Source organism: Typopeltis vanoorti, chromosome 1 (genome assembly GCF_054136105.1).
Source record: "Typopeltis vanoorti isolate ZY-2024b chromosome 1, IOZ_Tvanoo_1.0, whole genome shotgun sequence".
Classification (NCBI taxonomy): domain Eukaryota; kingdom Metazoa; phylum Arthropoda; class Arachnida; order Uropygi; family Thelyphonidae; genus Typopeltis; species Typopeltis vanoorti.
In genome coordinates, this window is record NC_143549.1 from 64018929 (window position 1) to 64044000 (window position 25072).

Here is a 25072-nt window from a genome sequence, read left to right on the forward strand (position 1 = left end):
AGAAGCTAATTCTTTTTTGACAGTACGAAGTTGGTTGCGAATTAAGGAAAATCTTGCACGAATGTAAATAGAGTGTGCTCCAGATGACCGAACTGTTTCTTCAAATCTAGCAAATGTAGGAATAACTTTAGTGTCACGGCATTTTTTTGAGGAAGGCAATCCGTGCTCGAAGCTTACAACAGATAGTTTTCCTAATTTTCCTGTTTGCTTAGTAAATTCTTCCCCGTGAAGGATGATGATTCTAATTTTTAGAGGTACCTGTGGCATAGTATAATTAATTATTAAAATAACACGTAAATAACATTTAAAGAGATATTTCATACTAAAACTAATAGTACATCTTCAGTGTTACAAACAGATAGGAATGGAATACAAGTAACGAACATTCGGTGGATCACCTATTAAAAGAATTAAAGAACATCAATATTATATTGAATATAACAAACCTCAGAAGTCTGGTCTAGCACAACACAATATGACCGCTACTCATAATATCCAGTGGGATAAAGTTATTCTCCTCCGTAGATGCAGATTCAAATATGAGCGCCTTTTTAAAGAAAGTTGTGAAGCTATCTTAGACCGATCGAATTTAAATAGAAATGACTACCTCTCTCTCTCTCTCTCTCTCAAAGATCTGGGAGACTTTTATTTTATGTAATCAATAAAAAACTAATTATCTTAAAGATTAATTATTATTTTCTGTCATTTCGTAGCACGCGGCAACAGTTGTATTTTAATACGTGATCCACCGAATGTTCGTTACTTGTATTCCATTCCTATAACTGTTGTGACACTGAAGATGTACTATTAGTTTTAGTATGAAATATCTCTACCTTTAATAATTAAAAGTTATTACTGTGGTGTGGTCTTTACGTGTTCTTTTAATATTTAATTGTAGTGAGATTGTAAAGATGACGACGTCCTTTGTTAAACGCGTTCACTTCTCAGCACTTCAAAATTTGGTTTCTTCTTAGCCGATTTCGGTGAATTTTTATCACTGTCTTCGGCGTGACAAATAGAGTTACTTGGGAACACCTTCAAATTAAAAACAGAAGTTGGAACCACTTTAAAACTATAAAAAACGGACGCAGCGATATTAAAGTGTTTCAATAATAATATTTTTAATAGTAATAGTAGTTTATTGATTGCTAAAATATTTACATATACAATAAACATCTTGAGTGACATTGCAACTTATAATTTTGCAGAATTCAGCTCTAAGTGCTGCAATTCCTACATTGGATTTCAATTAAAAATTTTAATAATACTTTTTTGCTTCTATATTATGCATTTACAACACATGTTCTTCTAAGATTTACAATGAAGATTATGCAGAATTTTTTGTATAATAATTTTTGTTTTGTATATAATTTTTTAATTATAAGAATAATTTAATACATTATTTTTTCATGTTACATAAGAGTATTACATTAATGATATTATCACATAATAATCAGTATCTTCAGTATCTTCTTTATTGTTGTATACTTTACTAACTGTTTTATTACATAATCTGCTTCTTTGGTTATAAGGATTACATGTGGTTGAGTGAGGCGTGTTAATCCCACCTACTTCGAAGCTTGGGTTAGCTTTTGTGAAGTTGGATTTAGGCTTGACGATTTATGTTGTTGCTACTGTTTATGTATGGGATGTTGGCATTGGATGGTGGTGATTTGTGATGTGTATGTTAGTGTTAATGGTGTATTAACTTCGTTGGTATATTTTCCAGAGTTAGTGTTTTAAATTTCTTGGCAGGTTGTTGAGTTGCGTGGGTATCTGATGTGATCTCACAAAAGAACCGTATGAATTGTTGAATGGTGTGGGGATGTAGAGAGTTGTTGTAGGTCGTAATATACGATATGTGTCTCTATTGTTTCGATAGGTGATGTTCAAGTAATTCCTTGTTAATGTCATGTAGTGTTTCAGGTTTTTAATGCTCAGAATTCTGTGTATCGCCATGTGCTTGTCTGATAGAAATTGGTTGTTGCATGTAAGTTGTCCGGATTCCTGTTGACACGATTTTCCTGTGTAATGTTTCTAATTTTGTTTGGTGTCTGTTTGATGTGTTTGCATAAACTGTTATACCGTATCTGAGTAGGGATTCGCAGATACCGTGATATAGGAGTTTTCTTATGTTGGATGGAATAATGTCTTTAACTTGGAAGAGTTTTGCTGCGATGATCCGGAGTTTGGTGTGTAGGTATTTTATATGTTTTGTCCATTTAAGATGGGAATCTATATAGAGACCGAGGTATTTTGCATGTGTTACAAGTTTGATTTCAAAACATTGGCAGGTAATTTTGTTGTTAATGCAGCGGTATGTGTCACAGTATATCGATAGTGATGCGGGGCGTATGATTCTTGTGTATTATCAACATCTGTGTGTTTAGTGCCGTTGATTAGAATTGCGTTTTGGTGGAAGTATGTTGTGATTTCATTTAGGTCTTGTTGCGCTTTGCAGAGAGCCATGTTGATGTCTCTGTGGATCGCTAGTAGTGCAATCCACAGAGACATCAACACGGCTCTGTGGATTGGATTGCTAGTAGTGCAGTGTCATCTGCGTACTGAAATATTTGACTTCTTATGGATATGTTATGAACAGCGTTAGTGTATATGTTGAATAGAGTGGGTGATAATATGGCACCTTGAGGTACACCGTGTTTTATTTGTATACCCCGGCTGTGACATGTAACTATTTTTGTTACTTGTGTTCTGTTTGAGAGGTAGTTATTGAACCATGTATGCAGTGTTCCTCTTATACCTATTGAGTTTAGTTTGGTGAGTAGTAGGTCATGTTCAAGTGTATCAAATGCTTTGGTTAGGTCCAGCAGTATAAGGACGGCGTACTTGTTTTTGTCGAGAGCTTTGTTTATTGTGTCGGCGATGTCTTCTAATAAGGTGATGGTGCTTTTTGTTTTCTGAAAGCCATATTAGTTTTGTGAGATGATGTTGTACGTCTGTAAATAGTTCTGTAGTCTGGTGTGTGTTATTTTTTCAAGAATTTTTGAGATGACTGGTAGTGTAGCTATTGGTCTGTAGTTCTGAGTATCGTTTCTTTTGCCGTGTTTGTATATTGGCGTAATTACTGCAGTTTTAGTTGTTGTAGAATAATGCCTGTGTCGAATATTATGTTCACGAGTTTCAAAAGTATTGGATTTATTTGTTCAAATTGTGTTATAAGGTCTGTGAGTCTTATTTTGTCTATTCCTGGAGTGGTCTTTGGTTTTAGTTCTGGGAGTGCGTCTTTCAGTTCCTGTTTTGTTACGAGTAGAAAATACATCGTTTGTTGTTGACTTTGTGTCGGTAATTTTTTGTTGATCGTTGGTAGTTTGTCTTTTTTGAGTTGTGTGATATTGTTTTGTGAAATCATAGTTGAATGAGTCTGCTAGTTCCTCTTGTTTTGTGTCCTGACCGAAGCTTTATGCAATAAAATCTTGTGCTGAAGTTTTCTTTTTTCGAGTTACTAATTCGTTGAGTGTAGACCACATTTGCTTAATGTTGTATATTCCATGAATTTTTGGAAGTAGTGGCGTCTTTGTGCCCTACAAATTTTTGTTATTAGTTGATTTCTTGTGTTTTTGTATAAGGTTTTTAAACGTGTGTTACTGGGTGAATTTTTAAATTTTTTCCATAGATTTTCTTTTACAGTAATACTGTTTAGTATGTCGTCATTTATCCATGGCTTGTTGTCTGTTTGTCGCCTCGTTTGTGTAGGTTTTGTTGCTTTTTTTGTATATTTCTGTGAACTTTAGTTGAAAATTCTCGTATAATTTACAGGATCATTCATTTTAAGTAGGGAATTCCAGTCTGTATTTTTTACATGATTATGTAAAAAATGCTCTTTAGTATGATCGAGTTTTGTCGACGTTTGTGGTGGTGGAAGATGTGGGGGGGGGGGGGGTAGGTAACGTAATAAAATAAGTTGAGAGAAAGTAGTGATCGGCAATTTTGACGTTAATTACTGATGGGGTATATGGATGGATGGGAGCACGTATGTTCATATATGATTAATGCATGATTGTGTTAGTGAGTTGTTAATAATAATAATTAATAATAATAATAATAATAATAATAATTTATATATATATATATATATATATATATATTTTTTTTTTTTTTTTTTTTTTAAGTTTGAGAAAGAGTGATTATACATATAAATTTCTGCAATTGCTTATAAGGATTACTTGTAGGTGAGTGAGGCAAGTTAATCCCGCCTACTTCGAAGCTTGGGTTAGCTTTTATGAAGAGAGTGGGATTTAGTCTAAACTATTTGTGTTGTTGCTACTGTTTATGTATGGGATGCAGGCATTGGATGCTAGTGATTTGTGATATGTATATTAGTGCTAATGGTTTCTTAACTTTGTTGGTATATTTTCCAGAGTTCGTTTTTTAATGTTCTGTAGTTATCTACGTGTTTTAACACGTTCGCTGCCACGCTACTCAGTCATAGTTTGTTCCCGCACGCCAAGCGCTTTTCGCGTCTTCAAGGTCACTACGAGTAATCTCTAGCTGGCTTATGAGATCGAATTTTGTTTCATACGCCAACTACGAGTAATCTAGTATCACTTCCATCTATATATTACATGTGCTGACGCCAGTGTTTATTGCGTCTAGTTCAGTTTTAGTTTCTAGTCTCTAAGAACCTTCAATTTCGCCATGACCAGTAAAAGAAAACTTACTGATATAGAAGTAGAAGCTTATGCTAATAAGAGCGATGATGAATTTCATGAAATATTTGGTTCCGATTCTGAAGATGATCCTACAGACGACTCTAGCGGTGACTCCGATGATGAAGTTAGCAACCAGCCAAATACATCAACATCAACTTATTGGGAAAATTCAGAAGAAGAGCCCCCACAATTTGACTTTGTTGAAACTGCAGGTTTTAAAATTGACACTGGAAATTTCAGTATCAAAAGGTTAGTTGAGCTTTTCTGAAGATTTTCTCACAATTTTAGTAGAACAAACCAATTTATATGCTTTACAAAATATTGAGGAAAGCCGAGCGCAGTTCAAAAAAAGTCGAAGAATTTCTAACTGGAAAGCAACAGACATACCTGAAATGAAATTATTTCTTGGACTTTTACTTCATATGGGTCCTTGTAATTTACCGTCTATTGAGCATTATTGGAGTACAAATCAACTTTACAATTTGCCATTTTGGCGCTCTAAAATGAGCCGAAATCGATTTCAAATTTTATTGCGTCATTTGCATTTCGCAGCTAATGATAAATTGCACAAATTAAGACCAGTCCTAGATCATTTTAATAGTGTAATGCGAAATTGCTACACACCAGACAGAAACTTATGTATTGATGAGTCAATGGTGTTGTGGCGCGGTAGACTGGCATTTCGGCAATACATAAAAAACAAAAAACATAAATATGGCGTGAAATTCTACGAACTGTGCTAATCAAATGGATTGGTGATAAAAATAAAAATTTATACAGGAAAATCTGAATCGTCTTTAGCGAAAATGGGTCACGCATATGATGGAAGAATATTTAGACAGGGGCTATGTATTGCATATGAACAATTTTTATAATTCTGTAGCTCTAACAGAATCGCTTACCAACAGAAAAACGTATGTGTGTGGAACGCTGAGAAATAATAGGAAAACAATCCACCAGATGTTATTCAAAAGAAACTAAAGAAAGGGGAATTTGTCTGGGAAAGAAGAGGTCCTGTTGTAGTCAGCAAATGGAAGGATAAGAGGGAAGTCCTTTCCATTTCAAATATGCACAAATTTGAAATGGTTGAAGCGCAAAATCGGAATGGTAAATTTCAGTTAAAACCTAATATCGTTAGGGATTATAATTTGGGTATGTCAGGCCCCGATCTTTCTGATCAAATGCTTTCATACTATTCCACCTTACGAAAGACAATTAGATGGCCAAAGAAATTGGCAATACGCATTTTTGAGGTATACATTCAAAATGCGCATAAATTTTATAACATGATTACTGGAAATGCAATGTCTGCATTAAAATTTAGAGATCAATTTATCTCAATTTTTGTTGGGATGGATGAACTTACAGCATCAGAGAATATCAGGAGGAATCGGGATTTTCATTATTTGGAAATTTTACCACCAACAGAAAAAAAGAATCACCCGACAAAGACATGCCGTGTCTGTACAAAAAACAAACGTAGACGCGAAACACGTTATTATTGTCCCTGTTTGCCAGGAAAAACCATCATTGTGCGTGGAAAATTGTTTTAAAATGTACCATTCTTAATTTGAATAAATTGCTTTTTTTTTTATTTTACTGAGTGCTTTTTTATTTCATTGACTGGTTTTTATTTTTATTGATTTTACTACTTTAAAATTGATATTTACAAATTACGTGTTATACTACGGATTAACTCGCGCTTGGCATACGAGGTTGGTAATCGACATACGAGTATACTCGTAGTTGGCTTGTAAAGCTCATATACGAACTACGAGTATACTCGTAGTTGGCAGCGAACATGTTAACTTTCTTGGTAGATTGTTGAGTTGCGTGGGTATCTGATGTGATCTCACAAAACAACCGTATGAGTTGTTGAAGGGTGTGGGGATGTAGAGGGTTGTTGTTGTAGGTCGTGTTATACGATATGTGTCTCTGTTGTTTCGATAGATGATGTTGAAGTAATTCCTTGTTAATGTCATGTTACTAATTCGTCATGTTATTATTATTAATAATAATAATACTTATAATAATAATAATAATTATAATAATAATAATATTTCTGATGCGAATTTACTCTCTTTTAGCAGTTCTGGTTAAAGAGAATTTTTCTTCCACTGTGTGAGGAATGGTGTATGTTGTCCTTCAGTCGTTGCATTAAGTTGCCTACTACGATTACAATTATTGCTGTTTAGAAAATGTTTCCCACGGTGGGTGGTGGGGTGGGGGAAATTGAATGTTTCTGTTTCTAGTATTTATCATTTGGATAATTTATATTTTCCCTTTAAATTATAATTGTCACTCTCTATATATAAATTATATAATAATTCACAAGTTTGCAAATATTTCTCAACTAACTGTTACATCATAGGTGGGATGGGTTACATGGCTTTTCCAAAATACAATGCTTCTAACAGGAAGTAGTTCGCTAATGTTCGATGGAAGCCCGTTTGCCTCGCACACTGCAAAAGTTTTTGATTTAGTGGATGAACTTGGTGCTACCCGGCTAACGATATGGCCTTGGATTCTTGATAAACTGGAAAATGAAGGAATTAAACCAAGTAAGTGCAAATAACACCCGAACTTAAATAACTCAAAATGTATAAGAATAATATTCAATTATTAACGCAATGATTATCATAAGGCATCCATATTAAGATGGAATGATTTTCTCGCTATTTATCCCTTCTCTTTAATTCATCAAATGAATATAGCTATCAGATCGCAAAAATGTGATGTAAAATTAAATGTTAACAAAACAAACAAATAGTTTATTTACCTATTTATATTTATTTGACAAATCCTCTAATTACAGAAGAAACTCACAGTCTGCGTACGCTGCAAAAAATCTACGCGGGATCTTCTTGTGTGAAACCTAACAACTGGCACTACATATATCGAGATGTCAAGCCAGATGTTTATTTTGTTTCTTCAATGGGTAAATAGTAGCAATATTTTTACATACGCAATACTTCACTTACGTAAGATATTTAAAATATCTTACGTAAGATAAAATTAATAATAGAGAAAAGAAGAGAATATAATTTAGAAACACATATTGCATTTATTGACTTTGAAAAAGCATTTGACAAAGTTAAAATTATTTAACATATTATTTAACATATTAAAAGAAAGACAAATACCAAATAATATCCTAAAAGCTGTGACAAGTATATATGAAAATAATCAAATACAAATAAGATTAAATCACGAGCTATCATATACAAGAGAGATAAACCAAGGGGTCCGACAGGGATGTCCCCTCTCAGCAACTCTTTTTAATATCTACTTAAATGAAATAATAATAATAATGATGGAATAAATTTTACATCAAGGAATTAAACTTTCTCCTACAGTTAACTTAAACACCCTCCTCTTTGCAGACGACCAAATAATAATTACAAATTCTGAAGATAACTTACAGAAAGCTATTTTAAATCTAAATGAGATATCCAAAGATTATGGTATGATAATATCAACGGAAAAATCAAAAACTATGGCCTTTAAAGGACAAGATCCAGCAAGAACTAAAATAGTATTAGAATACAAGATCTTAGAACAGGTGAATTCATTTAACAACCTAGGATGTATGATCACTTATGAAAATGAAAAAGATATAAACATAAAAATTGCAAAATATTTAAAAATAACAGGAGTAATTAACTCTATATTTAAACCAAACCTAGTTCAAAAACAAACCAAGCTAAAAGTATACAATACATTAGCTCTACCGGTCTTAATGTATAGCGAAATCTGGACAATAAAACAAAAAGACAAACAAAGATTAACAACAGCAGAAATGAAGTTTATGAGAAAAACTGCAAATTTGATCACAAAAGAAACGAATGCTATTTGATCACACGCAAAAAAAAAAAAAAAATGCTGTTTGATCACAAAAGAAACGAAGATATTATTAAAGAATTAAACCAAGAACCAGTAATTGAAAAAAATTAAAAAATATAAACATAAATGGATGGAACACGTTCAAAGAATGAAAACAGAAAGCTTACCAAACCAAGCCTTAAAGTACAAGCCATTAGGAAAAAGAAAACCAGGACGTCCTCTTAAACGATTCAACGATGACTTCTACGGCCGGAAGAGGCCATACCTGGCCTAAATCCTTGATACGTATGATGATGATGATGATGATGACGTAAGATATTTCTTGAAATTTTCACTTAAATACTTTTTCAGAATATTAGTGACATTTCTTATATATCACAAATGGTGTAAATAATAAAGATTGACAATTTTAAATGTATTTCAATATTTATATTTAATTAATTAATTAATTTTTGACGAACGAATACTTGTAATTCTAAATATAGTAAAGATTTCAAATTACACAATCAAAGAAATTAGATTTTTTTACTTGATTTACATTTTAGTTGTTTAATGTTATGCTGTTTATAAAATTTAGATTTTTATCGAAAATTGCCATACAATTTTGGGTTTAAAGAGTTTCGAAAGGATGGAAGAGTATACATATATATTAGAAATAAACTATTTATAATCTATGAGCCGAAAACAGGTTCAGTTGTTGCGATAATGAATGACAACATTATATAAAAATTGTTTGTTGCGAAATGGGCTTTTTATTTCTACAAATTATTTTCATACTTGTTTGATGTCCGCGCGGTTCGCCTAGTGGCTATGCGCTCCGCAACCATATTCCTGGGTAAGGAGTGTCGCAGGTTCGATTCCTTTCGACGAAGCGAGGAGCTTAAGGATCTTTCACAGCCATGGCAGGTTAGCCGGTCTGGATGTGAATAGCAGGGTTTTCCACCTAGTTTATCTGGGGGTTTTCACCCCTCAAGCAGGCAAACCGGTCACATGAACACACAGGCTACAGTCAAAAATACGTACTTAATCCCTCACTAGGAGGGCTCAACCTGCCCTAAGGCGGGGTGGAGGAACGGGGAGAACCGCACACGAATAAATAAACTTGTTTGAATATATCACGGAGGCTGAATCCTTAAAAAATATTAATGGACCATTTAAAACGCATTCTTCATGAGTAACTTTTTGCAAGCAGTATTAATAATAAACAAATCAGTTTGCTTGTCTCAAATATTATTAGAAATCCTAAAAGAAAGAAAAAAAAAAGAAAAAAAAGGAATATTACCGATCTTTCGAAAATCACATTACGTTACAACCTATAATTTAATCGATATTGTGAAAAAAAACAATTAATATAAATAAGTAATAAATAATAAATGCTCTTATTTAGAATTTAGTCAAACGTTTGTCTGACCAGCGATCCATGAATACAGCTACAAACTATCACTCCGGACGATACTGTTATTATTCGGTGAGTGACAGCAGGCCTTTGTGGAAGCCGGAAGAAGTTTAAAACATTCCATGTTCGATCTTTAGAGCATTATCTCACCCATCCATCTTTCTAATATATGACCGAATTGGAAACTTTCACGAGTAGAATTTACACGAAAAAAATTTTGCCATTTTTCAATCCAATGCGAGTTTGCTAATTAATTCTAACTGACTATTAATTAACTACTCCCAATAACTAATTAAAGATATACTTACTGTGCCAAACAAAATCAATAAAATATGTTGTTAATGTGTCTGCCACATAAACGAGCATTATTGGACCACATGATGCTCACCTAAGCACAATGTCATGTCACTCCATGCATGCATCTGCACAGCCCTGAGGATGTGGACGTGGGGACGTGTTTGGAAAATACCGAATATAGCAGATTTTGTCACAGGATGAGAAAAAATATCACGATGAAGTTGCGTCTCTAAAAAATTTTAGTGACAGCGGAAATTAGCAAAACAAGACATTATTAAGCTAATTAACCTATGCTTCTAAACAATTTTTAAATTTTCCATTAGCACAAATATCACCTACTGAATTCATTTTTCCTCGACAAATAGAAAACAAAGAGAAATTCAAAATATTGATTACTTTTATATGCTGTCTTGGACAACGTTTTTGTGTGTGTGTGTGTGTGTGTGTGTGTGTGTGCGCGCGCGCGCGCGCGTGCGTACTTGCGTTCATGCACATGCGTGATATTGGTAATTGAATCAGTAAATGTAAAATTAATCTCATTACAGGTTGCACTGATATTATTGGCTGCATGTTTCATTCAAACACAACCCTTCCAGTGCATTTTGGTGAAATCCAGTCTCCAGATCTTGGAATGAGCGTGGAATGTTTCGATGAATCTGGTAAATAAGTTATATATGATTTTTTAAAAATTAAAATTTGAATACTGAAGCGAACACAGGAATAATCAGTTTAGTAATTCCTTCCCAACCCTCATATTTATGACTTCCTGCAGACATTATTCTAAGGAAATTTCCAGGTTGTTCTCTTTGTCTAATACTGCAGCATTTGTCCACACATCAGGAAATTTTCTTGTCATTTTGATATATGATTTTTTGATAGATTTTGATAGTCATTTGAATGGGTAATCAATATATTGATTACCCACCATTCAGTGCCCTGACCTTATATTGTATTACTGAATATTAGCGTATTGATCATACATCAATCAGTGTCTTGATTCTTTAGAATAATACTTCAATTATCCTCAACAAACTGGAAGTCAATTTTCTGATCAGATAATTGAGAGTTTGGTTACTGAAAATCAGTTGCATGCTACCATACTAGAGGTCCTTTGATATGAGAACGTTAACTGTACATTTATTTAATTGAAGTTGGACAAATGCAGGTTCACTGCACTAATTATTGAATTATGTCATGTTAGCACATAAATAACTCCAGTTCAAGGTTTTGAAGTTTGATATATAGATTCTCCAGAAGAATCTTTCTAGTCTGGCTTAGTACACAGCACATTGGAAATCCAACGTACAGATTTTTCTAAAATAATTAGTTACTGGATATCAATGTTACCCTACTTTTTTCATTCCTTTATTTATTTCACTGTAGTATATTTGCTACGATTTGGTATTTTTCAATCTTAAATGTTTCTTTTATTAAGGGATAAAATTATGGATTTATACATCAATAAATATTAAGCATTACATTAAGCAGAAATCTCCATGTTTCCAATAATCTTTTTCATATGTAACTCAACCAATATTTTCATCTGTGTTAAGATTCTGCTTGAAGATTCCGTGTATTCCTTGTCACCAAATATACAGAAACAGTCTTCATATAGATGTCATTATATAGATCTTAAAATTTCATTACTTTTTTCCTAATTAAATGTTAACTTCTACTTTATTACCATAATTAAACAGAATTGCATTAAGGGATAAAATTATGGATTTATACATCAACTTCTAAACAGCATAACTGATTAAAAATTTCACCATGTACTTAAAATATACGTGTTGTAACTTAAATATGGAGAACACACCAACGTTTTAAATATGGAGAACACAAAAATTTGTTCATTTAAGTTTACAAATGCACATTTTATCTTACTGAAATATTATTATACAAGTATATTCACAGAAAATAATTTGAACATGTAATTAATTAGAAATATTTCTCAAGATTAAGTTAAAGTCTTCACATTTTCAACAAGTTTAATAATAAACTGTTCATTACTCACTGTTTTTTGGTTAAAGTTCATCAAAAGTGACCATAGGAAGTACAGCTCCATACATCCGATACAGTTTAGTCTCGAAACTACACGATGCCTGGTTAAAGATTCCATGTATTCCTTTGTCACCAAATATACACATTTACGAACATATAGTGTTCGTAAATGACCCAAAATAAAGAATCTTTATCAAACTGAATAAAGTCTTGAAAGTCCTATTTTACCATCAAAGATTTGAGATTAATTGCTAATATCCAATCCATAATTCGTATAGCTGTTAATTCAACTTCCAAGAGCAGTAATTTATTGCCAATGTCGTACATTTTGGGTGAAAATCGCTCAGCATCTTTGCAGCTGAAAGCAAAAACTTTACTTACACCATCACCTGTTGCATCGACAATAAGTTTACCAACTTGGCATTTGAGAATATTACAGTCTCCAATGTCTACTGCATAATCTGTGCTGCAGATAACCGAGGATATCATGCCAGTGCTGTAGCAGTGTTTCCCAGCTGCTTGTTGACAGCAAATCACATTGTATATATCTTCCAAAATAAGAATCGTTTTCCTTCCTTTTAGAGATACATGTAGTGTTTTGTCTCGTGCTATTTTCCTTAAGAAAGAAAATTTCAGTGGCTTTTGTGGATCACCAATTATGTTACTTTACTCAACACACAACACAAACTAAAATGATGCTGGATTGAAATGAGCATAATTGAAAATGAACTACAGTCTTGTCTCTCTAAGTTATTTTACTCTGTTCCTTTGATTAAAACGTAAACAGTCACACAGATAATAACATACTGTGAATGTTTTCTCATGCTTCTCAAAGCATGAGAAAACATATGCACTATGTTATCTGCATTATCTGTTAATTCATACATTATTATTTATTTTAAACCAATGTGTATATTTTTGAGTATTGATATAAGCACAAAATCTTTGGTTATGTTTCCAGAAACATGAGTGAGTACTCATTATATTTTCACATTTTGGATAATCAATATAGTTTAAATCAAGAACCAGTCTGCCTAATAATTTCAATAACATCATCGATTTTTCTCTATCTTTATCGAGCAATATTTCATATTTGCATGTTGATTGTATTATCCAATCTCTTAGTTTGTCCAGAGAAAGAAAACCAATGTCCAATTTCACAGGGTAGTTGTATTTATTTAACAAAGAATTCTGCTTTTTAACTTTTTCAGGTAAGTCATTCTAAGTACAAGGTGGTTTTGTGATGGTAGGTCTTACGATATTTCCAATTCGAAATACAAATTTCTTTAGGAAATAAAGTTTAGTCTTCACTATAAAGAAATTATGCATCTATAATGCTAGGTAATTTCTGAAATTTCATTTTTTTTTTCAATTGTATTTGAATGTTTTTCTATTATTTTCATCCTTATTATGTTACATATTTTTCCAATACAAATAAAGTAATTATTTAGTGTCATTATTATTTCAACTGAATATTAGGTCTAGTACTATACTTTTCATGTTAGTTCCTCTGATACATGTTCCAAGCATGATACTTTAGACTAGTTATCTTATCTTAGTGGACAACAGTTACTGGGGTCTAAAGGAAATGAGCCAAACACAGGACTGGATTCCTTTCCGTCTTTGAATTTACATATTCTTGTAGGTAATATGCTGTCTCTCCTGTAAAATCACCGTTAACCTTGTTTGCAAGGTTCTGTTAATTTCACTGTAGTGTGAAGAGATGGCACTACGATTTGTTAATTTCCAATCGCAAATATTTTTTAAATGCATAATTAAGCAGAAATGTTTGTTTCCAATAATCTGTTATTATTTATTAACTGATTATTGCTAGTATGATAATGTAATAAAATTAATGTGTTTTTATTAATCGATTAATTTGTCAGAATTAATATTCTGATGCATATGCTAACACGTCAACATTTTTGGTAAAGTTTAATTCAGTAGGATTCATCATAGAGTGGCTTACGTTTTGCAACTTTAAACTTAAGAAGTGTCTAAAAGTAGAGTTACCGTATTTCTTGAAAGCAAACTACAACATCAATGTTGACTTAATGAAAAATGAAGTGTTATGTAAATGAAAAGTGTAGTACCAGATCTAATATTCAGTTGAATTAATAATAATAATAATATTTTTAAATGTCAAATAATACTTTCTTATCTTTCAAATAATACTTTCTTATCTGGCAAACAAATTACATACATATAACATACAATTTAATTATACATAATAATACACATATTTATATAATACATACAATTTAATATAATTACATACAATTTAAGAGAAAATACTACAATTTTTCACATGTGGTTCAATACAGATTCCAACTTATCTCGTACTTTGTACAGTGCGCAAGTCATATAGTAGAACAATTCTTGTGTTATTAGTAGTAATAACAATTTTAGTAATAGTTTACAATCAATTATAGTTCAGTTACACAGGATAGATTACATGGTTATCTGTCTATCAATAAAAAAATTTTTCGGTACAAAATGCTAGGAAATATCTTATTTAATTTGCATAAATAATGATATTATTTATGCTATTATTATGTGTTTTACATCTTTTTTCACATACATATTTACAATGATTCATTTAAATTTACAATGATTTTTAAATTTACAATGATTCACTTTTTATTAAATTGATTATAATATTTACTTGTTTCTTTGGGTGTCATTTCTGATTTCTTCCCTTAAAGCTTTATAGAGCTTATCTGAGGAAGTTAATACATATCAGATAACATGGAGGGTGGTTGGTGAGTGTGATGCATTGCCTAAGTGTGTTGTGGATGTGAAACACATTAAATCAGTTTAAGACGCAGTTGGACGAGCATTGTATGCAATAGTGAGTACCTCCCATGATGAGTCTCTGACTCCATGGAGGTCAGTGTTGATAATAATAATAATAATAATAATAATAATAATAATAATAATAATATATGGCAGTGCTTTCGTGGTTTTGTTTCTATACCCGTATCAAACCAGGTTTTGATTTTACTGTTTGTAGGTACATGCTTGAAAGACTACTACTGCTTGTTCATGGTTTAACTTTTTTTTTGCAAGGGGGTTGGATTTGGATGTGCTGTGTTTATGTCCTTGTAATGTTGTTTCTTGAGAGGGGTTTGTTATAGGTTTTGTTTATGTATGATAGACAGATAGAGAGAGAGAGAGAGAGAGAGGGATTTCTCTAATTTTTATTCTCGCTATAACTATAATATTTATATAGCGCCTGTTTCAGATCTCTGTATGTTCCTAGGTTTCTGTCGTCGAACGGCACTTTGTTTATCATGTCAGGTATGTAGAAGTTTTGGGTGTTTTGCCATTTTGATTATTGTACTTATATGTTATGTAGTTTGTTGACTGTAGTCTTGTTATCTGATATGCTGTTCTGGTTACTCTGTAGGTTGGACTAAAGTAATGTTTTAATATGACTGTGTAATGGCATAAGTGTTTCACCTTAAATATTTTATTTACTATAAACCTCTATTATAAATTCAGTTCAATTGTCAGCAGAAGGCATCACTTTTGATTTCTTGATGTTTAAATTAAGCACGGCTTTGTTACTTTCTCTCTTAACCCATGGAATTAACCTCTCCTAATCTTTCTTAGTTTTCACTATGAGGGTTGTACCATTTATGTATCCTAAATTATTTATTTTTCTGTCGTCAATCTTAGTTATAGCTGAAGCTTTGTCTAAATCAGCCATTATCATAATATATTCACTATAAATATTAAAAAGGTAGGATAACAGTATACAACCCTGCTGCTCCTTTTTTCCCACGCGAACACCGTCTGTTTCTCCAAAGAGTGTTTTTACTGAAGCTTCTTGGTTGTCATACAACTCTCTTAACAAGAGAATTAGATGTTCAAGTATTCCCATTAATCTCATTAAAATCTACAGTTGGTTGCGTTCCATGCAATCAAAAGCTTTCTTGTAATCTATAAAATAGATCAATACTTCCTACTGAAATTCTCTTGTTCTTTCTATAATCCAGGTTTGCTATTGGTCTGTATTTCCTCTACTTCTCCTGCAGCTTGCCTGTTTCCTAAGATTACTGATTCCAGTACTCTTAGGAAACATCTCTGAATTAGAATCTGAATTAAGAAAATTCATACCAGTTGTATAAGACATGATGGCAGCAAGGCAGGAGAGGTGATTTTCCTCTCTTTTACATGTACGATAAATTTAAAGGTCATTTTTGAGATGTTCGGCTGATATTCACCTAGCTTCATCTGCTCCTCTAATTTTGTCATCAATAATGAACACCTTGCTCTATAGAAAGCAAGATGTTCTTTATTTCTAGAGTAATCATTAGCGACTATTCAAGAAACATAGCATAATGAGGAACTACATTTTTCTGTCGTTTTCCATAAGATTTAGATCTACATCTTATCTAAAACATCATTAGATCTAGTTGATGACTGTATTCTGTTCTGATGTTAAATGAATAAATAAATAAATAAATAAAACACTACAACATATTTTTCAGATGGTGCAAAAAACAATGAACAAGAGCTAGGGATATTCCAGGAAGTACATACGAAAGTAGTGAAAACGGGTGAAAACGTGTATGAAATACATTGCTTGAATATGTTCGTGAATACTATGGTTGCGAATGAATTTAACCACGTTGCTGTCAATTATGGATAAAAACTGATTTGGAGGGAAATTATTGATAGGGATTATTAATAATGTAAACTTATTCATTTAGTGCTGTCATTGTAGCCAGAACACCCATTATTGGTAAATATCAGGAAATGATGATGATGATGATCTTCTATTTTTGTCTTTTTCTGAAATGTGAAGGTAGTGCTGTCTGAGCCCTAACTTTAGAGAATCATTGTTGGTATGTGCCATCCAGTCGTTCCTCTGAACTAATGCCCTCCATTCCACTTGGCCTCTTGTCCTTTAAGTAATCGTAAGTTCAAGATCTTAAGTTCTCTTATGTTGTCCATCCAACTCTTTTGTGGTCTTCCTCTTTTTCTAATTCCCTTAAATTTCCCCAACCTAACTGTTTTTCCAATGATTCACCAGTTATATGACCAAAGTAAGTACGTGTATATCAAATTCTGTTTAGCGATTGTTGTCACCAAAGAGCATTCTGTCTTTATATTCCCTAAAACTTTCTTATTGGCCATTATTGCAGTCTATAATATTCTCAATAGTCTCCTCCACACCTATAATTCAAATGAGTCAATTTGCCTTCTCTTTTTTCTTAATAATCCAGCTTTTACAACCATACATCACTACTGGAAATACCATTGTTTTGACAATTCTAACTTTCGTGGCCTTATTCAACCTCTCTCTTTCAAAATGTTTGTTAGGTTAAACATCGTTTTTTTTCCATGACTATCCTTCTTTTAATTTCGTCTTCACATTTACCATCATTTCTGATCCTGCAGCCCAGTAAATAATAACGTTAAACGATTTCTGTTTTATCTCCCTCTATTATAAATTCAGTTGAATTGTCAGCAGAAGGCATCACTTTTGATTTCTTGATGTTTAAATTAACCACGGCTTTGTTACTTTCTTTCTTAACCCATGGAATTAACCTCTCCAAATCTTTCTTAGTTTCCACCATTTATGTATCCTAAATTACTTATTTTTCTGTCATCAATCTTAATTCTAGCTGAAGCTTTGTCTAAATCAGCTATTATCATAATATATTCACTAAAAATATTAAAAAGGTAGGATAACAGTATACAACCCTGCTGCTCCTTTTTTCCCACGCGAACACCGCCTGCTTCTCCAAAGAGTGTTTTTACTGAAGCTTCTTGGTTGTCATACAACTCTCTTAACAAGAGAATTAGATGTTCAAGTATTCCCATTAAAATCTACAGTTGGTTGCGTTCCATGCAATCAAAAGCTTTCTTGTAATCTATAAAATAGATCAATACTTCCTAATGAAATTCTCTTGTTCTTTCTATAATTCAGGTTTGCTATTGGTCTCTATTTCCTCTACTTCTCCTGAAGCTTGCCTGTTCCTGTGGCATTTCTCTATTCACATACGGCTCCAACCTTTGTTGCATCACTTTCATCATAGCTTTACTTGCATGTGAAATTAAAGTGGTGGTTCTATAATTCTCACACTCTCTGGGATTTTATTATATTTTTATTTTTATTTTTTGGGGGAATGGGATGAATTCTCATGTTTTTCAGTCTCTAGGCCAGTATATTTCTTCCATACCTGTTGTCAAATTTCAGTAAATATATTCACTACTTCATCCCCAGCTGCTCTCAATAATTCCACTGACACACTATCAGCTCCAGGAGCTTTTCCTTTTGGCTGCTGTTCCATAGCATATCACTTCACTTTTTATTATCGTGGGTTCATCAACAAATTCTCTCCTTTCAAATTCTTTTTCAATATTATTATCTTTCTTGTGCAACCTCTACATACTTTTATCATCTTCTTTCACTACATCTTTGTAATCTTTGGGGAAGGCAGAGTTGGCGAGATGTTCCAAAGACAGAAGTAGGTAGAATTAAAGAGGATGCAGTAAAGTTTGTTCATTGAGTTTCAAGAGGGACTGTAAAAGGATGTTGGTTAGCAGCAGCTCTTGATTCGATGATTTTGGAGGAGAGTGCAGGAATAATAGTGGGCAATTCACAATGAAAGTACCTGTAGAAGTGGCATAAGATGGAAACTGGACATCGGTGAGAGAACGTTTGAAGTGGGTAAGAGAGACAGAGAGAGAGAGAGAGAGAAATCGTTAATTAGCTGGATTGCCCTCTTCAGGACAGAATAAAGCAATCCTAGAGAGAATTTTGGTGCACTGTACGAAATATGGCAGCAACATTTCATGGCTGGGTGGATTTGGGCTCTGTATAGAGTTAGAAGCTGTGAAAGTGTGAAGTAGTGTCTTGCTCAAAAATCTACATCAAGTTTTTTGCGGCTGCAGATGACAGAGTTGAAATGTGGTTGTTCTAGAAAATATCGCAGGTGCAATTCAGTCCAAGAAGTTAAATGTGATCGTGTTCATCTCTGTATTACTGAATATCACGGTATTACTGAAGGTAAGGGGAGGGAAGTGAGCTCTTTCTTGCGAGAGATCAGACAGAACTAGGATTTTGGACATATAAGTTTACAAGTTGTCCTTGCTCCACTTGGATATAGCTTTTGGGGGAACTGAGTTCAGGTCCCTGGTCTTGGTAGATCTTGAGGATTCTAATATTTGAGCACTAGATGATTTGCCGAATGAGTAACTGCCGCCATCTCGGTATTCTAAATCCTAAAAGGTATATATTGTCTAAAACAGTGAGTTTATAGTCGAGTTTCCAAGAAAAACTCCACTTGCCTATGCTAAAGATCGACTAACTCAGTAAATGACTGAAAAGAAAGAAAAAAAAACAGCTTCGATATACAGCAATTATTTCCACTAAACTTTTATGGCACATGCCCTGATTTTACGTAATAATATTTAACTCATTAGTATGAATATATTTAGATTTGGGAATGCTATACACAAGGGATATTTGGAGGGGTAGGTTGTGTTGAATTGCTGCCAATCAAATATGGCTATGGTGTGTGTGTGTGTGTGTGTGTGTGTGTGTGTGTGTGTGTGTGTGTGTGTGTGTGTGTGTGTGTGTGTGTGTGTGTGTGTGTGTGTGTGTGTGTGTGTGTGTGTGTGTGTGTGTGTGTGTGTGTGTGTGTGTGTGTGTGTGTGTGTGTGTGTGTGTGTGTGTGTGTGTGTGTGTGTGTGTGTGTGTGTGTGTGTGTGTGAGGCTAATTCCTCACATATCAATATCACTGTAACTCACGAACTTCAAATAGTCGTTTAGCGCTTATTTTATTTATTCTTTTGCTTTTATATTATTTTTATTTTTTATTTTTTTCGCAGAAACTACTCACTCGTGTATAATCACGAACGATCACTGTAACTGATTTTCCGGAATCAGAGATTGAAAAATCTGTTTCATGTTATTTCATGTTTCTTTAGTTAACATGTTACCAGATTACTGGGTGTAATCTGGTAACATGTTAACTAAAGAAAATTTGCACTTAACACCATCTGCTTTTCCATTTCATTTAGGTAAATCCGTAACTGGTCAAATGGGCGAACTTGTAGTCACTGCTCCGTTTCCATCGATGCCTCTAAATTTCTGGAATGAGCCAAATAAAGATAAATACAAAGAAACTTACTTCAGCAAATTTCCAGGTTAGTATTTCTTTCTTTATGTGAATGACTGATTTATACAAGGTAATAAATGGGTATAATAAATTTATTTGTTGCAAAATAAATTTTGCAACAAATGCAAAATAGAGTAATTTGCATTTATTGAAGCTGTATTTTGGTAAAGAGGTGCCTCCAGTATGGAGATCAGAACTGGATCTCCTAAATAAATAATTGCTCCTTCACTTTAAATGGCACCCTCTTAGGACACGGCGTCTGGAGCAATCTAGACTCATCAACGGAAGTCATTTAGCTGGTTTTCTCAGGAAACTCAATTAATTTTCCTCCAATATAAAAAGAAACCGTCAATTGAAGACGCACTACAAAATTAAGAGATAATGTTACAGAATGGTCAACTGGCTTTAATTCTAAGTAACTCTGTTTTTATTTTCTTCTTCCCTTCAGAAAATAAATTCATAAAAAATAAATTTTCCAATACCTATATATTCTCTAAAATGGATGAGTAGCTCTGTTTTGTCTCTAACTTCGTTTTTTTTTATGATAATCTTCTTCTTCTCTTCCGTCTTCAAAACAGGTTGATTCCTACACGAATAAGAATTTCCCACCATTCTCTGTTTAAAGAACTTTCATATGCCAACAGCTTGGAAAGTCCAATGCCGTTCAAAGGACTTTATGCCATATTAATGTTAAACTTCCCCTTAGTCTTGTAATCTTCATAGTGTCCTTAAATACCAGGCGAGGAAGTCTGTCAGAGCCTGTTCGCATATAGTAACCAAACCAACAGTGTTCCTCTCCCCCCCACATCAATAATTTTAATATCCTGTAGCATTTCATTTCAAAAACCAACATTTTTTCTGCTTCTTTTTTTAATGCCCAAATTCTGTCCTTAGACAGCTGCTGGTAGTACTAAACTTTCGTATAATTTTATGCTTAGAGTTGTAGGAATTTTCTTGTTTTTCTAAATTTTATTGAAATCATGTATCATCAACCATGCTACAGAGAGTTTGTTGTTATGTCATTTAAATCTGAAGTCAAGTGTGCTCGTAGTTAATTAAAACCATTAACTAGTTGTATGGTTTCCTATTTCAGTGTTATCTGTATATTTTTCATCTGACTTCCAGTTTTCATTATCTTTATTTTACTTAATTTAAAATCCTGTTATAATTTCTGCAAATTTATTGTAATTTAATAATCGGTAGACAGGTGAGTAATCAGAAATTATCTTTCATCATCGCCACATACCTGTGTGCACTTCTCCTGACATGCTGAATTGCACACGATGAGAACACGTCATACAACTACAACATCTCGCATTTGAAATCATGACTAGTATATTATTTCTGAATATCGTTTGTTCTACGATCTAAAATTAATTTCTTTAAGCCAAAACAAAGAACTAGAACTAAGGGAAAAATCATTAGCTTGCAACTAAATTCGAACTTGCTTCTTTCTTCTGCAGCTCCAGCAACATGGATGTTACAAGTCTTCGCTGGCAATCCCGTTTCTATATTTTTTTACGTGTCCCGGAGTTTCATTGTAATACCGATCTCATTAAAAGTATAATCGGATTAATTAGTTTCCTAATATAATGACATCCGCGCGGTTAGCTTAGTGGCTGTGCGCTTGCAAACAATATGCCTGGGGAAGGAGTGTCCTAGGTTCGATTCCCGTCGGTGACGTGAGGAGCTGAAGGATCTTCCTTGGCCATAGCCGAGTTAGCCGGTCTTGAGCGTGGACAGTAGGGTTTTTCCCCAGTTTATTCTGGGGTTTTTTTCTGTTTTTGGTTTTTTGCCTGCTTTGCGGGTTTTTCATCCCGCAAAGCAGGCAAACCGGCCTTGAGAACTCAACACTACAGGACATAGGATACACCGGGGCATAGGGTTGACCACCTTAACCTGTGAATGAACGGTTTCAGGTCCCATAATTAATAAACCCTCGACACCGCAAGGTAAAAGAGGGTATAAAGAAGACGAGATGAGTTATAATGACTGTTACTACGGTAATCTTTTTTTTTCTTTGACGTATCCCATCATATCTCTATGTCACAAAGCAATATTCCCAAATAGTCTGAATGCTCTTTCAGTACTGCCAACAAAATATTCTGGAAGTCTTCAACAAATTCAAAATGAAATCTTCTCGCAAGTTATTATTCTATATTTCTGGGGAGTGGGCTGATAGCTAAAATCAGTTGATCTAGAATAGTAGTGTATCCTTTCGTTTATTTAATTATCCAAAATTATTTTATAGGTTAAGTTTTTGTCAATTGACAAAATATAAATTTGAATAAATTTGCTCAAATTTATTGTCAAAATAATAAATTGTAGATAGTAATACGATACGTCTGTTTTGTACGTTTTTTCAGTAGAAATAATGTGGATTTTCTATGCGCTAAAATCAAGTTGAAATAATAATGATTTATAATTAATTCCATAATTTTTCTCTACAAAGGATCCACGTTTATCATTTAAGAATTAAATGATAAATTAAAAATTAAAACAAATTCACCACTTTCAATTACCATGAAATTAATCATACTTATATTATTGTGCAAGTCAAATCTTTAAGATATAAAACATTTTTTTAAGATCGGGGTTATTTTGCAAGAAGTACTCGGAATTAAAAAATGTGGCATGTACTGTACATTTGTGCCCAAAATCTAAAGAACGAATTATATGTTTACTTGTATATGAAAAAAATGTTCATGACTAATTTACAGCATAATGTGGACACACATTTATTGCCGGCATACTAATAAATTATATTACACAAAAAATGTGTTATAAATTTCGTTTTAGTTACAAAAGGTATAAATTTAGTAATGACTTAGTTAAGGAATTAATGTACAGTGCTTACAGAAAATTATGCGGAGAAATATTTCAATATGGAATATGATCACCCCGTACTGAAATGCAGCTCTCACAACATCTTACCATGATATCATCTTTGAGATAGCATCTAGATGATGCCTTTGATACATCATCTAGATGATAACACTACGGGTTTACAACTTTATTCCTTCACGAAAAGAGCTTCCTTCAAACACAATTCACTTAGCACAGCCTTTTGACTTTTATCCTGTTGAGTGCTACCAGGACTCCTTCGTGCGCCATTCGCAAATTTGATTGTGTACTCGCTTTCTACTTGATATCGTCAGATACACTGCCGCTGTTAACTGTAAGCTCTATGTTGACTGGGTGCTAGCCATGTTTAAATGTGCATGCGTGAATATGTGCGTGTGTGTGTTTAATGAAAAATACTGCCTAAGTTTTTATCGTATTTCTAAAAGAGGAGTACCTAAGATCCACTCCATTTATGATGTGTGTGTGTGTGTGTGTGTGTGTGTGTGTGTGTGTGTGTGTGTGTGTGTGTGTGTGTGTGTGTGTGTGTGTGTGTGTGTGTGTGTGTGTGTGTGTGTGTGTGTGTGTGTGTGTGTGTGTGTGTGTGTGTGTGTGTGTGTGTGTGTGTGTGTGTGTGTGTGTGTGTGTGTGTGTGTGTGTGTGTGTGTGTGTGTGTAATGGTAACTCAGGTGTCTCTGTGTTCTGAATTCACGCAGTGTTTGGACTCATAACAGTGTGGGCTAAGTACTGGCTTTTTTAAAAGAGTAATATAATTTTGTAAAATAAATTCAATAAATAAATACCATTCTATTAATTATTATTTTTCTGTATTTGAAATTGAATCCATACGATAAACACAAGATATTTGTTGAACAAAACTATTCATTTCGTCATTTGTCATTTCAAACTCACTATCAGTATTGCATGCATTTTTAGGTGTTTGGACTCAAGGAGATCTCTTCATGATTAATCCGCTGACTCGTGGAAGCATTATGTTTGGACGCAGGTATGGTATTGAAAAACCGGTTTTTATAATTATCTTAATCAAATAGTTGACTTACGTGAGTCATTAAAAAAATCAGCTTTAGCTTTTATTCCCGTACAGAGAGTAGGCGAGGCCTCTAATAGTGAACAATTCAGTTTCCACCGGTAGCGAATCAAGGATAGTGGTCCGAGACTATCACTAATTTTAAGCCGCATGCAGAGACAGGTTAATAAGTGCTGTCATCTTTAGTCCCTAACCCAGCATAGCATGGTAAAGATATTTTATTTTAAGATATTTTATTTTAACTATTTTATTGTCTGAAATAGTATTGGTTTATAGTTGATTTTCTTGAGTTACGGGACGAAAAACTTGCGTTTCAGGAAGATAAACCTGCTCCCCCAGTTTCAGAGTTTGACTAACTTGGGAACCGGTTGAAGAAATGCCTAGTAAAAGTTCCTGTGGTCGACAATTACAATCCCACCTAGGTCATTCATTTGAACTGCGGATTATGAACTTCCACTGAGCTACATTAGCTCGTGATAAAATTTTACATAGTATTTAGTTTTGCCTTTAAATAAAAAAACCAAAGAACTTTTTCTTTTTGTCTTATTTGGCATAATGCGTGTTTACTTTTACAAGCAAATTTTAATCAGTATTCTTATTCATTAAATCATCTGATGCCATTAATAGGATGTGGAAGGAGAATAGCAAATTAAACTTGCTATTCAAGACCAAAACGAACATTGTTTTTCTAATTTGACTGTATTCTACTCAGAGAATCTGAACATTCCGAATTTACTTCCATAAGACAGAAGTTGCGGAGTTTGCTTTAAAATCCTTTCAGATCTACTGAATGATAAAAACATTGGCATAATACAGTACATATTGTTGAGACGTGAAA

At 33.4% G+C, this 25072-nt stretch overlaps 1 protein-coding gene across 1 annotated transcript in view; it reads left to right on the plus strand.

Annotated features, from left to right (window-relative positions):
- LOC150110043 (acetoacetyl-CoA synthetase-like) overlaps positions 1–25072 on the plus strand; it is a 72107-nt gene that overhangs the window by 38647 nt on the left and 8388 nt on the right. Inside the window, exons 8-12 of the mRNA XM_090403150.1 lie at positions 7042–7231; positions 7486–7608; positions 10752–10865; positions 20248–20373; positions 24123–24192. Of these exons, the coding sequence (XP_090259276.1) occupies positions 7042–7231; positions 7486–7608; positions 10752–10865; positions 20248–20373; positions 24123–24192 (623 nt within the window). The remainder of the gene's footprint in view (positions 1–7041; positions 7232–7485; positions 7609–10751; positions 10866–20247; positions 20374–24122; positions 24193–25072) is intronic.